This window comes from Rhinolophus ferrumequinum, chromosome 6, assembly GCF_004115265.2.
Source record: "Rhinolophus ferrumequinum isolate MPI-CBG mRhiFer1 chromosome 6, mRhiFer1_v1.p, whole genome shotgun sequence".
Lineage (NCBI taxonomy): Eukaryota > Metazoa > Chordata > Mammalia > Chiroptera > Rhinolophidae > Rhinolophus > Rhinolophus ferrumequinum.
Genome location: NC_046289.1, coordinates 10,157,150 through 10,172,054, shown reverse-complemented (window position 1 = coordinate 10,172,054; position 14,905 = coordinate 10,157,150). Strand labels below are relative to the sequence as shown.

General features: G+C 47.2%; 1 protein-coding gene across 2 annotated transcripts in view; it reads left to right on the top strand.

Annotated features, from left to right (window-relative positions):
• Positions 1–7,381, top strand: part of SLC24A4 (solute carrier family 24 member 4) — a 146,076-nt gene extending 138,695 nt beyond the window's left edge. For both annotated transcript variants that reach the window (XM_033109024.1, XM_033109023.1), the window contains exon 17: positions 718–7,381. In XM_033109024.1, the coding sequence (XP_032964915.1) occupies positions 718–870 (153 nt within the window). In that variant the 3' untranslated portion in view covers positions 871–7,381. The remainder of the gene's footprint in view (positions 1–717) is intronic.
• Positions 7,382–14,905: the final 7,524 nt, after the last annotated feature.

Below are 14,905 nucleotides of genomic sequence, written 5' to 3'. Positions count from 1 at the left end.
AACCACCTGATGGTCTATTGTCCAGAAGAAATTAAGGCTCGGGGGTTAAGTAACTTGCCCAAGTCACAGGGTTAGGAAATGGCTAAGCTGGCATTTGAACCCAGATGGGTCTGTCTCTATAGGACCCATGACATTGCTCTGACGAGTTCAGTATGATCCAACCTTTTAGGAAGCCTCCTTGATTCAGAGACAAGAAAAAAGGTAGTGAAGGGAAGTGTGGGAGAGTCTGGAAAGAATGTAGAAAGAAGATGTGCTCCAACCCATGTCCCCAAACAGACACACACACGCACGCATGCATGCACGCACGCACACAGAAAAAGGTGGTCCAAGCTGATGTTTTTCAGACTGTGGGCCAACAGGAGCCTTTGAAGTTTCGCTGAAGTGTGCTGAGGATAAAGAATTCTAAAGCAAAGGGAGGACCCAGCCAAAGACCCTAGTTGTCGCTGGAGAAGGTCCGGGCAGGGAAGACCTCGGTACCTAGACTGGGCCGGGTAGGGCCGGTTCCACGAGGGCCGCTGCTGTGTGTCCCTGGAGACAGCAGGGCTGGACCGAGCCTCCCCCTTTCATCAGACAAGTCTAACGCCTGCAGGGCTCGCCTTCTGCTCTAGTCCACATTTAGGAGAAAGTTCTGGGGCTCATAGGCTGTGTGTGGTTTTCCAGTAAAAATGCCTTTTGGAAGTCTGTCCCTGAGCCAGTCCTTGTACTCTCTCCTTGCAGGTCCTTGGCATCCATCTAAACAAATGGAAACTGGACCGGAAGCTGGGTATCTCCGTGCTGGTTCTCTACGCCATCTTCTTGTGCTTCTCGATAATGATAGAGTTTAACGTCTTCACCTTTGTCAACTTGCCAATGTGCCAAGAAGACGATTAAAGCTGAGCCACTGCCTGCCGGGAGCTTTCTGGACACTGGCGCTGGCATCCTCCTTTCTCTCCCCTCCCCCACCACGAATCTCTCCTGCACCGGCAGCTGCCGGCTGTTCTTTCAAACACTGGAAGGAAGAGCCATCGTGGTCTTTGGTCCCGGGCCAGGCTGCTGGGCGTCCTCCTCCTCCTTGGAGTTCTGTCCCCAAAAAGGCAAGATTCAGGGGCTGCTATTTGAGCAGCTCCGCAGACCTCTGAGCTGCAAGCCAGAGAGGTATGGCGTGTGTCTCATCTCTCGGACACTGTAGTCAGAAGGACTAATGTGTGCCATTTGTCTTTCTGTTTCGCAGCATCCTCAGAAATGAGGTGGTCCGTGAATGCGAGGTCTCCTGGGGCAAGTGCAAAATAGGAATATTGTTCTTAATTGTCACCTGTGGGCCAGAGGGTGTGAGTTGCTTAGACAGCACGTGCTGCTAAGAGCCTCTGACTCCAGCTGGAAGCACTCATGGTGTGGAAGGGTCAAGGCCTCAACCTGCTGGAGGTTTGGGACAGTGACATGAGACATTCCACCCCTTTTTCTGGAAACATGGGAAGAATGGAAACAGTCTTTCACAGTTTTTTCACAGCAGAAGAGAGACGAGAAAACAATACTCTTATCACTTTTACTGATGCATTCAGAGAATGAGCAATGAAATATTAAAAATAAAATGTCATGTCGATCATCATACTTGAAAAACATCCTTTCATACAAAAGGACCATGATGGGGAGCAAAAAGGTAACCCCCCAAAAAACAAATCCTATGTGTATCGTGTTGCATGGACACTAAGACATTTGATTCGGAATTTAGGAAAGAGTGAAAAACTAACATCTAAATGGGTGCTAGAGAGACAGTGGAGGTTGTAGTTTACAGCCATACATTCCAGACCTTTCCTGCGATGCGATGCACTGTCACTTTGGCTTTGTCATCATTTCTTTGTTAACGCTCTCTACTCTCAAAACCATCCTGTTGAAAGACCCAATTGTTTATCTGCCCAACAAATTTCACAGCCTGCTGAACTGGAATGGGGGATGGTTAATGACAAGAAGAGAGGTTTCCTGGAAAACAATACATTGCTCCCTGGTTAGCTGGAGGCAAATATGAAAACCATAACTTGGAATTTTTAGAGCTAAGGTTCTTGAACCTTATAGTTTGCTATACATGACAGGCCAAGGATGGGAGGCCAATTCAAAAACAGATAGAAAAATATTAAACAACTTTCGACTGCTTCCTAGCTCTCAGATATATAGTCAAAAGATTTACGAATACAAACCATTTGTGGTCGCTAAAAAGAAAGCACAATTAATTTTATATAGAGGTGTTTTTTATTTTTTTAATGTTTCTATTGCAGAAGTCTATCAGATTCGATGCACTTTTAATATTGAGATATTTTGCACGGAAGACTGTATGGGAATTACCCTTGATGGTGTGAGGAAAGAAGGTTGTTAGCAATTCACCAATAATCAGTCATTGGTGATGAACTGAAATCCAGTAGCTCATTTCTTCCTGAGACACAGAGGTTGTGATCTGTGGGACCTGTGGCTGTGCTCTTTAAAGCCTCCTTTAGAAGGAGCACGTGTTCCTGCTTGTTTCTTTAAGTTAGTGAGAGCCTAAGATGGACCGGAACTCTGTCACCAGGCTTCTCGTTGGGAGCCATCAGTGTTACTAGCTACACCCCGTGAAGATTTCTCTTTCAGTTCCTCTACCTGGATGTGGGGCTCAGTGGTCTTCGAGTTGAGGACAAACGTGATTTTCCTAAGAAATTAGCGAAGTGGGAAGTCAGAAGCCCTTAGGTTGTCAGTATAAACTTTAGATGCAGGGGCTTTGAGAGTTCTCGGGACACCCTGTGCCCTCTTACCAGTATACCTGGCCTGGTCCCCTCTGCCGTACAGACTCATCAGGTTTGCGAGTGTGTCTGTCTCTTGATTCTCAAAACCGCCCTGTGACTAAGTAAGGATTATTGTCCTTGTTTAACAGAAAACTTAGTCTTGGAAAGGTCAAGTGACTCTAGGTCAATGACCAGTCAGTATAGAGCAGGGGATGAGCTCCGGGTCGTACCCCTTCCCAGCTCAGCCAGTCCAGTGGGTTGGCCACGGGGTGGGAGGAAGCGTGGGTGTGTTTGCCCTTGTGGTTGGTTCTCATTGTCTGAGTTAAAACTTCATCAGTTATTTAATTGACTTTTGGGTATCCCAGCTCATATCCTAGTTTCTATCTCTATCCAATGTCCTTATTTTTTCCTGATAAAAACCAAAAAAAATATTTTTAGCTGCAAGGCACAGGCCGCATAGCCCCAGAGGATGTTCCCGCTAGTGTCACTTTTCTGAATACTTGTGTAGCTTTCAGAGAAAAACACATCCTAATTACCCACCTCTTCCTCAACAGAATCCTTCTGAGATTATAAAGTACACTGCAGTTGTAGTTTGAGACTAAAAAATGTTTTTAATATGTAGAGCACTCCTCCTGGTTAATTCTCTTTTGACTTCAACGTGCCAATGTAACTTCCTTAAAGGATCTATGCAGTTATTGTCCCTAGGAAACTATATATACACTGTAGGGGGGAAAAAATCCTCTTTTTTAACTAAATATTTTTCCATCACACGTTTAAAGAATTGCTTGATTAATTAGGCCTTCATTTAAAAATACTGCTGTTCACCACTACGCAGGATTGCTTCCTTTATTTTAGTCCCAAAGTTAATTAGCACTGGGTAATTACACTGCTACAAAAATAGGCAATTAAAATAATAAATTTTGTTCTTCTAATTGGGGGCAGAAAAGAAAGGCGAACCATTACCCTCAAAGAGAAAATGTCCATAGAAGCAAGAGCAGGAGGTTCCGGTTGATTTCTGGTTTGGAATTTGCCCTTACCAGCCCTGTCATGGTCAGGGTGGAAGCTGTGCGGTACCTTGAGAAGCTGGCCCTGAAGGAATGTTCTGGGTCAGCCTCGGTGAGAGACTAATGGCTAAGGGCGCCGGGGGCAGGTCAGACCTGTCCCACCGCCATATCCACACCCTTCTTTTCGCCCATGGTCTACTGGCCTCTGTGCCTCTGTCCATGTGCACAGATCTTGCTGCCCGTATGAGTTTTCACGTGCTTGTTACCCCCCACCTGTTAAGACTATTTCTTCCTTCTGCCCATCAGTCCCCTGCCTTTACAGACCTGAGCAACTGGTAAGGCACTAGCCCTCCCGAAGGTAAACCAGTGGGACGTGCACACCACTCTAGATCAGTGCTGTAGACCCCGACCAGAGACACCTGCCCCCAGACTTCCCAGGGTCCAGATCCTGAGGGAGCCATCTGTTCCTCTTCCCTTTTGAGGAGGATTTGTAAGCCTTATGGTATCAGCAAAAGCCCAGCTCTCAGGGACACCCGGCTCACACACAGGCTGGGAATCTGGGAAGGGTGTGGGCGGCCTCCTGGCGGGACACCCTTCTTTTCTTCTGGCGTTTGTCCTCCCTGAGTCCAAGGCCCTTCCGTGGCCTTAAGGCGGGGATGGACCACGGCAAGACGTACCGAGAAAGGATCGGTTGGTTCCTTCTCTCCTTCCCCAGGTGTGAACTGTGCTAGTGGGGTTAAGGTGCTGAGACAGTGAGGGTTCTCCTGCCGTGTGTGGGGACTTTCCCCTCGAGTCAGCAGGAGAGAAGCAGAGCCCTTCAGCTGTGCTCCCCCAGCCCTGACACCCAGTGGGTACTTAGGGTCCGGGTGGGTCTCTTCTCTCCCTCCCCACCTCTCCTTCCCTCCTAGGCCCTGTTCATCCCTGGCTGAAAAAGACGGCCGTGCTGCGCATGTGACAGGCTCCAGCAAAAAGCTTGGTGCTTGAAAACACAAAGAACTTGCCTCTTAGAGTGAAAATCTTCAAGTGATTGTTCCCATACGCCATGACTTACATATTCCTGGGTCCTTCTAATGCCTTCTGAACATGATTCCTGTGTTAGGTCTTCTCCCCTTGAGGCACTTAGCAGATGGTCCAGGTCTGGAGATGGTCCAGGTCTCAGAAGCTTCTTTGCCACGTCGTCCCCATAGAAACTTCCAGACATTTATGAAAATGCTCTCTGGACAGCTCTTGGGTGGCAGGATGTCATCAACCCCCACCCCAATCCCGGATCTGAAGTGCTTGCTCCCTGACCCCTGTCCTCAATCCGTATGTGGATTCCCCAGAGCGTCTGGCACCCCCACCAGGTATGAGCCTTTGCTCTCTGGCTTTTCACTCTGTGGCTGAGCACTGAGCTCCTCAAGTGTGAAGACTCCCTCGGGGCCTTCTCAAAGCATGGGGGAGGGGCCCCTCCAGCATTGTCATGTGTCTGTCATGTGGGTGATAGAACAGGAGGCTCGGTAAAGAACGCGCGTGGGACGCAGATTTTGTTGCTCACTTTGAGCGCGCCCTTTGCCAGCCTGGCTCATTGGGGCCCTTTTGCTGTGCTGCAGAGAACATTCCCCAAAGGGCACAGTGTGCAGGGGTGCAGATTTTTAAAAGGCATTGAGGTGGTTTCATTTGCTTCTTAATCAGGAAAACTAAACGGGGACACTAGTTTTGTGTTTCACTTCAGGCCTGGTGGCCAACGGGAGAGTACCCAGCCTGTCACAGTGCTGCTTGACCTTGAGGAAACGGTGTCTGCATGAAATCGGGAGAAGAGGCACTTTTCTCCTATTCTGCCACATCGGTGGCACAACAGGAGCGCCAGAGGAGTGGTCTTAGAGCTTCGGAATTTCATGGGGATTTAACAAATTCTAGCTTCTCAGTGACAAATGGCTCCCCAGGTCCGTTCATCTTTGCTAAATCCTCACACACTGCCGGGGGCTGGTGGCTGTGCTTTGTGTCACCTTTTACCTGCGTCTTTTTAAGGCTTCTCATCACCTCTTTATAGTGTCAGTGTCCAGTTGTCATGGCTGTGTGTCCTTCACACACTTCATTGCAGGGCCGAGAACATTCTCTTTTCTAATGTAGGAAAAGGTCTGCTGCCTGAATACCCCGGTACAGAACTGTGGGTGATGGGAGGTGGCTCTGGGAGTTGAAAATACCCCCTGTACCTATGTGAAAGTCCAGCCCTTGGTTGTGTGGCTTTTCCATCTGTTAGACTCATGGGTCTGGATTGGCTGTTCCTTGGTGAAAAGCCTAATGACAAATTCGGGCATAATCCACACCTAGTCCCACTGTTGCCAGAATTCAAACAGTTGCTTTTTATGCAACATATTAGTTGGGACATTTCCATAGTCAAAGCCAATGAAACCCTTAATCCTGGAGAAAGTATGTACCCTCCCCACCGCAGCGTTGGAAAACAATTTTTTTTGAAGCTATCCAGAGAGAATATGTGCACCTTTTGGCTTCTAGCTGCCTGGTTTGGTACGATGAGCCTTTGTGCAGAAAGGGCGGGTCTCAGACAGCAGAGTCCTCTCTGCTCCCACTCCAGGATTCCCAAGTATCCAGACAGACATACAGTCCCCTTCAACGGGAGGAGCGAGGCCTTTCCTTCCACTGAAAATGACTGGGGTGTGAGCAAAACAGCTCTGTTTTTCCAAATAAGATATTCCAGTGGGTTTTTTTCTGGCCACAGGGACACCCCAGCCCTCACCTCCAGAGGTGCCCTTCTGAGCTAGAGACCATTTCCTGGAGCTTCCTCCACAAGGCTTGGACTAAGGACATTTGGGGACCCAGTGGACAGAACTGTGGCTGAGCCCCTGTGGCCGGCTCTGGGGGAGCCTCCTCGGGGAACTGCTATTCTAAGCGGTCCAGTTCCGAGCACATGCTCCCTGGCAAGGAGGCTTCTGCATGTGTCTCCATCCAGCAGCTGCCAGCGGGAGTAGTCGCTGGGTGTCTAAACACAAAGAGAGCCTTGATTACCTAGAGAGAAAAGAAGGCTGCCGGCCAGATGGGACCAGGCCCGTGAGCAGAGGCTGGAGCTGCCAAAGAAAGAGCCAAAGGAAGGGAGGCCAGGCCCATCCCAGATGCCAGAGGAAGGCTGGGCATGGTTTCTGCAGGGCCATGCTGTCTTCCTGGGGCACAACCGTGACCTACCAAAGAGCAGGCAGGCAGAATCAGAGGGCCCTCGTGTCCAGAAAGAACCCCCTTAAAAACAAGCAAAACCAAGAACTTCTGGAGCTGTTACACATCACTTGAGTCCCCTGCAAGATATTTCTGGCATGCTGAGCTGAACGCTGCCATCTTTGTTCATTCTTTCTAACAGGCAAAGCAGGAGCAATGAGGTGAAAGTTGTAAATAATAAATCTATTTATCCCGCTATTTATTTTTTCAATAACTGTGACCTCCTGCACTGTGAATGCTCCTGTGGTATGAGATTCTTAGTTTAATAAAACTGTCATTAAATTGGAATGAATTGATATTATTGGTTACTAAACACTGGCATGAGTTTATTTTTATTGTGAAGAAACATCTAGAGTAAATATGAACTAAATCTTTATAAGAAATCTAGCAGTCAGTATTGTAATGCAATATATCAAAATCTGTACACTGTCAATAAAATAAATGCACACAAGCTGTCTTTCCCTGTATAGAGCTTCCATTCGTTTAATAGGCACACACATATTTGTATTTTTTGAAATAATTATTTACACTGGAATAACAGCCATATGAAACTATTTTTACGTGCATATGGAGAAAAAAATAAACGTCAAAAGGATGAGGGTTGGAGCTTTTAAATTATGATTGGTTATGAATCAAACAAAGCAGAAATTTCATTACTTGGCTGGTATGAATGAGTCCAGAATGACCCAACCCTTTCCTACCTCATTAGGAAGGCCAGCTTTGTGGACGTGCGACCCATGCAGTCACACAGGGCCTCACCCTCAGAAGGGCTCCAGGCTCAATTGTCACCATCTTGAAATTCTTAATGATTTTTTTTGAAAAGGGGGCCTCATGTTTTCACTTTTGCAGAGCCCTGCAAATTCTGTAGCTGGTTTGCCCATCAGGAATAAGATTATGCCATCAGCTCTTGTGTAATGAGACGTTGAGACCAGAGGGAAAGGTTCTGGTTATTTCCTTCCTTCTGCAAGTTTCCAGAGCCCCAGCGGCCTCACGTACCATCATAAACTTTAACATGTACATGAATCACCTCGGCATTTTGTTGGAAAGCAGATTCTGGCTCAACATGAATGGGATGGGGCCAAAGATACTACATTTCTAGCAAGTTCCCAGGTGATGCCAATGCTCCTGGTCCACTTTTATTCAGCAGACACTGTTAGCCGCCTTCTACATCATTTACACAAGCAGCTGTGAGGTAGGTATACCTCCACCCATCTTCCAGAAGAGGAAACATGGGCCCAGAGAGGCTAAGAAACTTGCTCAAGGTCACACAGCAAGCAAGAGTGGAGCTGAGACAGGAACTGGCTATGTGGTTCTGCAGCAACCAGAAGGTCCATCCTCCCAGCACCCAACCACCCTCATGGCAGCTCTTTAAGGAAGTGAGTCCACATTGGGGAATATTCTTACCTGAGGTCCCAGGAGCCTCCTGCTGAGTGCACACCTGTCTGCGAACCCTTCACTGGGATGACAGCAGAAGCCCAGGCTGGGTCGTGGCTGAGAAGACCAGTGTGGGATCAGATTTCCTCACACACTGAAAGACCTATTGCCACCCAGTCTTTTCTTGCAGAAGGCTTGAGGACACCACCCTTGACTCTTAGAGGAAGTAAATATCCCTCAAAGGGAGAAGCGAGATAGAAATAAATCACGGCCTCACCCCCAGTAGTTATGGAACATCCTTCTGCCAAGCACACTGTACAAAGATATGTAAGATACAGTCTTTGTCCTCGAGACAAAAGACAAATGAAGAGGATTCGACCTGCAGCCCCTCTCAAGGGTCCGCACCTAAGCTTTCTTACACAGTAATTCATTTCTCCCTCTTCCCTGTCTTGAGAGGTAAGTCGGGTCCTGCCTCCAGGCCTTTATCACACTGTCACCTCTCCCTGGGACTCCCTTCCGTTATTTCTACCTGTTGAAATCCTACTTGAGAAAACCTCCAAAGAACAGTGGCTTGAACGTGCTAGGATTTTCCTTCTCACGTGAGGGTGCTCGGTGCAGGCGGGTGTGACACTGCATGGGGCGGGTGACCAGCTTCTGTGGTTGCTCCATCTTTCTCAGCATATAGCTTCTGCCTCACAGCCCAGAATGACTGCCTACTCATCGTGAGCTTGATTGCAGCCTCATGAGAGACCTTGAGTCAGACCACTTATGCTGCTCCTGAATTCCTGACCCATGGAAACTGCGGGGGGGGGGGGGGGGGGGGGGGGGGGGGGCGGGGGGGGGGGGAAGCTTCTTGTTTAAAACTGTGAAATTTGGGGGTAATTTGTTATGCATGGGTGGATAACCAATATATTATTGTGGATGGAAAAAGGGCCACATATTAAAGCTGACAGCCTCAGGAGATTGAAAATAACCACATAAGATGGCGTGAGCATAAAAAATTCCATAACTAAGTGGGCCATGGCGGGAAGTCACATCTTCAGCTTCCTTCAAAAAGTTAATCTGTGCCTTTAAGTGGACCTGTTTGTGGTCGTTTTGCACCTGAGATAACATCTTTGGAATGCCAGTAATCCTTCCCTGCCCCCTCCCCGCCCCACCAGAGCTGGAAACTGCAAAATCCCTCATTATTATGCTTGTCTCCTGATTACCGTCTCTATGTGCTGTAAAAAGCAAACTGTTAACTACCATGTTTCCCCCCAAAATAAGACCGGGCCTTATATTAATTTTTGCTCCAAAAGATGCATTAGGGCTTATTTTCAGCGATGTCTTATTTTTTCATGTACAACAACCTACATTTATTCAAATACAGTCATGTCATCTTCTTCTGGAACGTCGTCATAATGTACTAAATGCGTCTGTCTGGCTGACGATCTTTACTGGGGCTTATTTTTAGAGAAACACGGTATCCTGCACCCACCTATGTAAAAGAAGTACCTGTCTCTCCAATTTACTTTTATCCAATCCCAGAAATTTTCTCGCTTGCTTTCCCCCATCCCCTTAATCTATCACCAGTGGATTTCATGTAACCTTCCTCCTTTGATTTTATCTATAAAATAAGCTACAAACCACCTTTTCATGGAGCATTTTCTCAATCCGTTGAGATTTTGCTTCCCAGCAATTATCATCAGCTTGGCTCAAATAAACTCTTATAAGCTTTCTCTTAGGCTAGATGTTTTTCGTCGACATTACATATATAGGTTCTAGCCCATTTATTCAACTGTCCTGAGCCCCCAACCTGGACACACACAGAGATGGATCAGACATGGTTAAGGATTTCTTACCAGAACATGAGGGGCTCCAAGGGAACAGAGCAGAAATCATGTATGTGTCCTTGCTCTCGGAGCCCTTTCCCCACCTTCACGTAGTAAGGTCACAGCGCCTGGCACATAGTAGGAGCTCTGCTTCCCAGAGAACAGCTTCAGCCTCCTGGCTTGCCTTCTGGTAGACGAGCCAACTTGGAGATGATGAGCTGTTGATGCTCAATTATCTGGCCTCTTGTCAAAAATGTGGATTTGTTCCCCAGAGGTCACTGTTTCCAAGTCTCTTTCCATTCCCTCACCCCAAGTGCTGCCAAGAGGAAGGATGTGATAACCTGGCAAGTGGGAGTCTTTTCCTGAGCCAGCTGCCTTCCCCCTGCCGGCAGCCAGTGTTAAGGGCTGAATGGATCATCATCCAAGGACCACCTCCTCCTTTAGGCCTCTCTGGTCATTGGGGGTGGGGAGCAGCAGAGAAAATGATCTTCCAGAAAAATGACTCCCTCATGTCGAAACTTTATGAACCATATTGTCAGAGCAACTTGAATTATACCTATAACTGTGGTTTTCTTAAATTATAAAATATACAATACTATAAATGCCACATAGCCATTTGATTCACACAGAATGATTTCACTGACTTTTGCAAAACACTTGTATCTGTAACCAGCCTATGGTTACAACTGATGGAATGTTGTAAATTAACACAATTTTGTTTAGACTCATGGATACAACCAAAGCGAAACAATGAAGATTGATCAGAACTTTGCTCACTCATCAATGGCATGAATGGCTTCTCTGCAGAATTAGACAACAGTTTTTGAAATCTGGAAGAATATGTGCTTAATTTTTTGTGCTTGTCATAACCAAAGATGTGACATTCTTTTAAAAATAAGTTTTTTTGAAGTATAATTGACATACAATAATTGTGCATGTTTCAACTTCGCAATTTGATTAATCTTTTTTTTTTTTTAAAAAACTTTTACCTTATTTTAAGTATGGTTTTCCAGGACCCATCAGCTCCAAGTCAAGTAGTTGTTTCAATCTAGTTGTGGAGGGTGCAGCTCACAGTGGCCCATGTAGGGATACAACTGGCAACCTTGTTGTTAAGAGCACCCCGCCCTAACCAACTGAGCTAACCGGCCTCCCATGATTAATCTTGATATATGTAAATATCTATGAAACCATCACCACAATCAAGATAGTGAGTATACCAATCAACCCCAAGTGTTTCCTCACATAGGGCCTTGTTTTTCTGGTCATTTCTATGATCAGATATAGTGGGCATAGTTGATTATCTACTCAACATCTATTCTCTTCTTCCTTCCCTACAGAGCCCTAATTTTGATTAAGTTTCAACCCTTCCCCAACATGATCAGGGAAAGGTCGCCTCCAAGCTCAGGACAGGTGTGGATCCTAATTAAACTAAGCCAATCAGTGCATGACATGCTCCCGGTGACAGGTATGTGACCTAAGTTGGCCAATCACACTACATGGACTTCTGTTCCATGCTTAGGAGAGAGGCTTTTCCCTTTCTTGCAGGAGGGACCCAGAGGACATGATACTAATTGGGACTGGAAGCTGTCTTGGAACCGCAGGAGAACTAGCCTGAGGATGAAGTCAAGGCTGAGGATGTCAGAGCAGAGAGAAGGACCAACCTGAGTGGCTGACGGCAGTTGAGTCCCTGACTGTTTTGTACCTGGGGCCACTTGTCGTAGGCAGCTTCTAAGATGGCTCCCAATGACCCCTGCCCCCTAGTCCTTCAATCTTCTCCTCTTGAGTATAGGCAGGACTTATGACTTGTTTCTGACAGAATAGGGCAAGGGTGAGGGATGTCATTTCTACGATTAGATTATATAAGGTTGTGACTTCGGTCTTGCTAGCAGAGTCTCTATTGCCTTCTCAGCTTGCACACTTGGAGGAAGCACAGGCCATGTTGGAGATTTCCCTATGGCGAGGCATTGAAGATGGCCTCCGGCCAGCCGCCAGCATGAAACTAAGGCTCCTCAAGGAACTGGAGCTCACCAACCACCGTGTGAGTCTGGAAGCACATCTGTCCCTAGCTGAGCCTTCAGATGCGACCCCAGCCCTGGCCAACAAGTTGACTACAGCCTCTGAGACACCCTGAAGCAGAGGCAACCATCAAAATGGAGCCAAGACTCCAAGCCCATAGAGACTGTAAGATAATAAATGTGTGATTATAAGCCACTAGATTTTGGGGTAGTTTGCTACCCAACAATAGATAACTAAAACGCTAGGTTTTGAGTTATACAAAGTTCCTTTGTACACAATCCACTTAGAGTCAGAGTTTTCTGTCACTTAAAACTCAAGAGCATCCTCCTATGGCATGTCTCATCCCACTAGCATGAATGGTCCTCAGGGTCAGGACTTCCATAACCTCTGAGGGCCTCACTGTTGTCATAACTTGGTGAATCATGAATTAAGGACACTCTTGACCCTAATTTTAGCTCATCTTCTGCCAACACAAAACAGAGACAATCCGCACAATGGCGCAGAACTCAGAAACAGAAAAGCCTTTCTCTTTGATTCCAAGTTGTTATTATGTAAGCAACAAGGGCTTATTACGGTGCCTGCTATTTGCAGACCCCTCCATTGGATATTGGCAGGGGGAGGGAGAGAAAAAATTTAAAAGGAGGGTATATTTCCTGCTCCTAAGGAGCCTGCACTCATGCTAAGCATAATGGAATCGTGAGAACCGTACAGTATCTAGAAATATGTAACAACTGCAGGTTAAGAGGACACTTCATTTGGGAGCGGTCAGGCTTCCGGGATGGACCTTCGAGTCAGATGAACAAAATGCAGCTGGTTGTCTGGGCAGGAGAGAGATTCTGAGAAAGATCTTGGAAGCCTCACATTTCTACCGCAGGGACGGATGGAGCTGGTTGAGGGGAAGTGGGACACCAGGCAAGAAGCTGCCTGAAAATCCAGGTTGGGGCTGCTTTAAAAGCTTTCTGGGATGTCTCCTCAGCTCATGAGTACCCTCTTTCTCTCTGAGACTGCCTACTCCTCCTGGCCAAGATTATCCCTCCAGAGAATTAGAAATTGGGACTGCTAGGTGCAGATCAGTCTCTATAACTGTGACTGAGACATGCAAACTTGGGGGCTTGAGGGTGTTCTGTCTGCAGAGATGAGGGAAGAAAGATGGGGACCTGAAGACAGAAGAGAGTGAAGGAGAATCCCAGAGAGTGGTGCTAAAGACAGCCTGTGGGGTCCCAGGGAAGAGAGCCAGAGCATGTCTGCCGGGGCCCTTCTAGACCTGGGGCATCTCTCAGTGGCCCTGGGTTCCATGAGGCACACCTACACCTGAGTCAGATTCACCTTCCTGCCACATGGAGTCTCAGAGCAAAAGGAGGTAAGGAGACCCATCAGATCCCAAGTAAGCCCTATAGGGTCACCAGGCCCTCAGAAGTGCTTCTTTAGCAGTTCAATGTTTTGGAAATCTGAAATGGTCCTATAAAAATCCAGATTTCCAGTCTTTTTTGGTTTGTTTGTTTGTTTGTTTTTTATTTGTAAGACCATCTATGCCCAGGCCCTCATTCCAGCTGGGCAGCTGTCAGCGAGAACTGAGAGGTCACCCCAGCGCCTACACATCAGTGCAGACAGTTTGTTCCCCGCTGACCTCTGAGGATAGTGATTGATTTTGCAATAATAAAGCTCCCCCACCCATTTAAAGATTTCTCCAAAGTAACAGGGAATGGAGACATGGGGGGCTGTAGGGGTCAGAAGAAGATGGAATAAGCCACAGAAAGAGCTGTTTTCTGTATCTACTTTTGCAAAACAAAATATCCCAAGCAGCAACCATTTTATTCTACCAATCAGGAATTCTAGCAGGGCCTGTCTAGTGACTCTCCTGCTCCACGTGACATTGACAGAGGTGTTTAACTAGCAGATGGGCTGGTTTGGAGGAGCCAAGATGGCTTCATTCATATGTCTGGTGCCTTGGCTGATTTGCCCAAGGTTCCCAGCCAGAGGCTGAGTAGGATTTGAGCCCAGTTTGTCTGATTCCACAGCTTTGCCCTCCTGCCGCACCCCCCACATCCCAGAAGGCTCCACATCCCAGAAGGCTCCACATCCCAGGAGGCTGACCCATGGGGACTCCACAGGCATAGGGACTGACCAATGGGTTTCCAAGCTTTCCAGTTCCAGCTGGCTTTGGCGATTGGTGGTCCCACTGCAAAAGACTGGAGGAAGGAAGGAGAGCCCAAGTGTTTATTTTCCTGGTTACCTCCCTCAGGGTCATCATGAGCTGGCTATGTCCCCAGATAGAGGGTCCCTGCCCTGCTCCTCCACCCCTGATGGTCTTTCTATAGGACAGGACTCTTGCTTCTGGGTGTGGTAACCTCCCCCATCTTTGGGCTGAGGAAGGGGACAGATCTGAGGGTAACAGCATTCTCCCTTGTATTTCCCCACCTACATTTATTAAACCCTTCTCAAATTATCCTAATCAGAAGTGCCATTTGTTTCCTGGGAGATCTGACTGATACATGAAGGGCCTTAGTTATAGTACAAGTAATAGCTAATACTTATTGAGCACTTACTATATGCCAGGCACTGTGCTAAGCCCCTTACCTGCATGAGCTCATGCAACACTCACAGCAACCCTATGAGATAGTCACCATGATTATCTCATCTCACAGATGAGGAAACTGAGGCACAGAGAGGCAAAGTACCTTGCCTAAGGTTACCCAGCAGGAAGTGGCAGAGCTGGGATTTGAGCACTGGCGGCCCAACTCAAGCCTCTGTTCTCATCAAATACTCTATA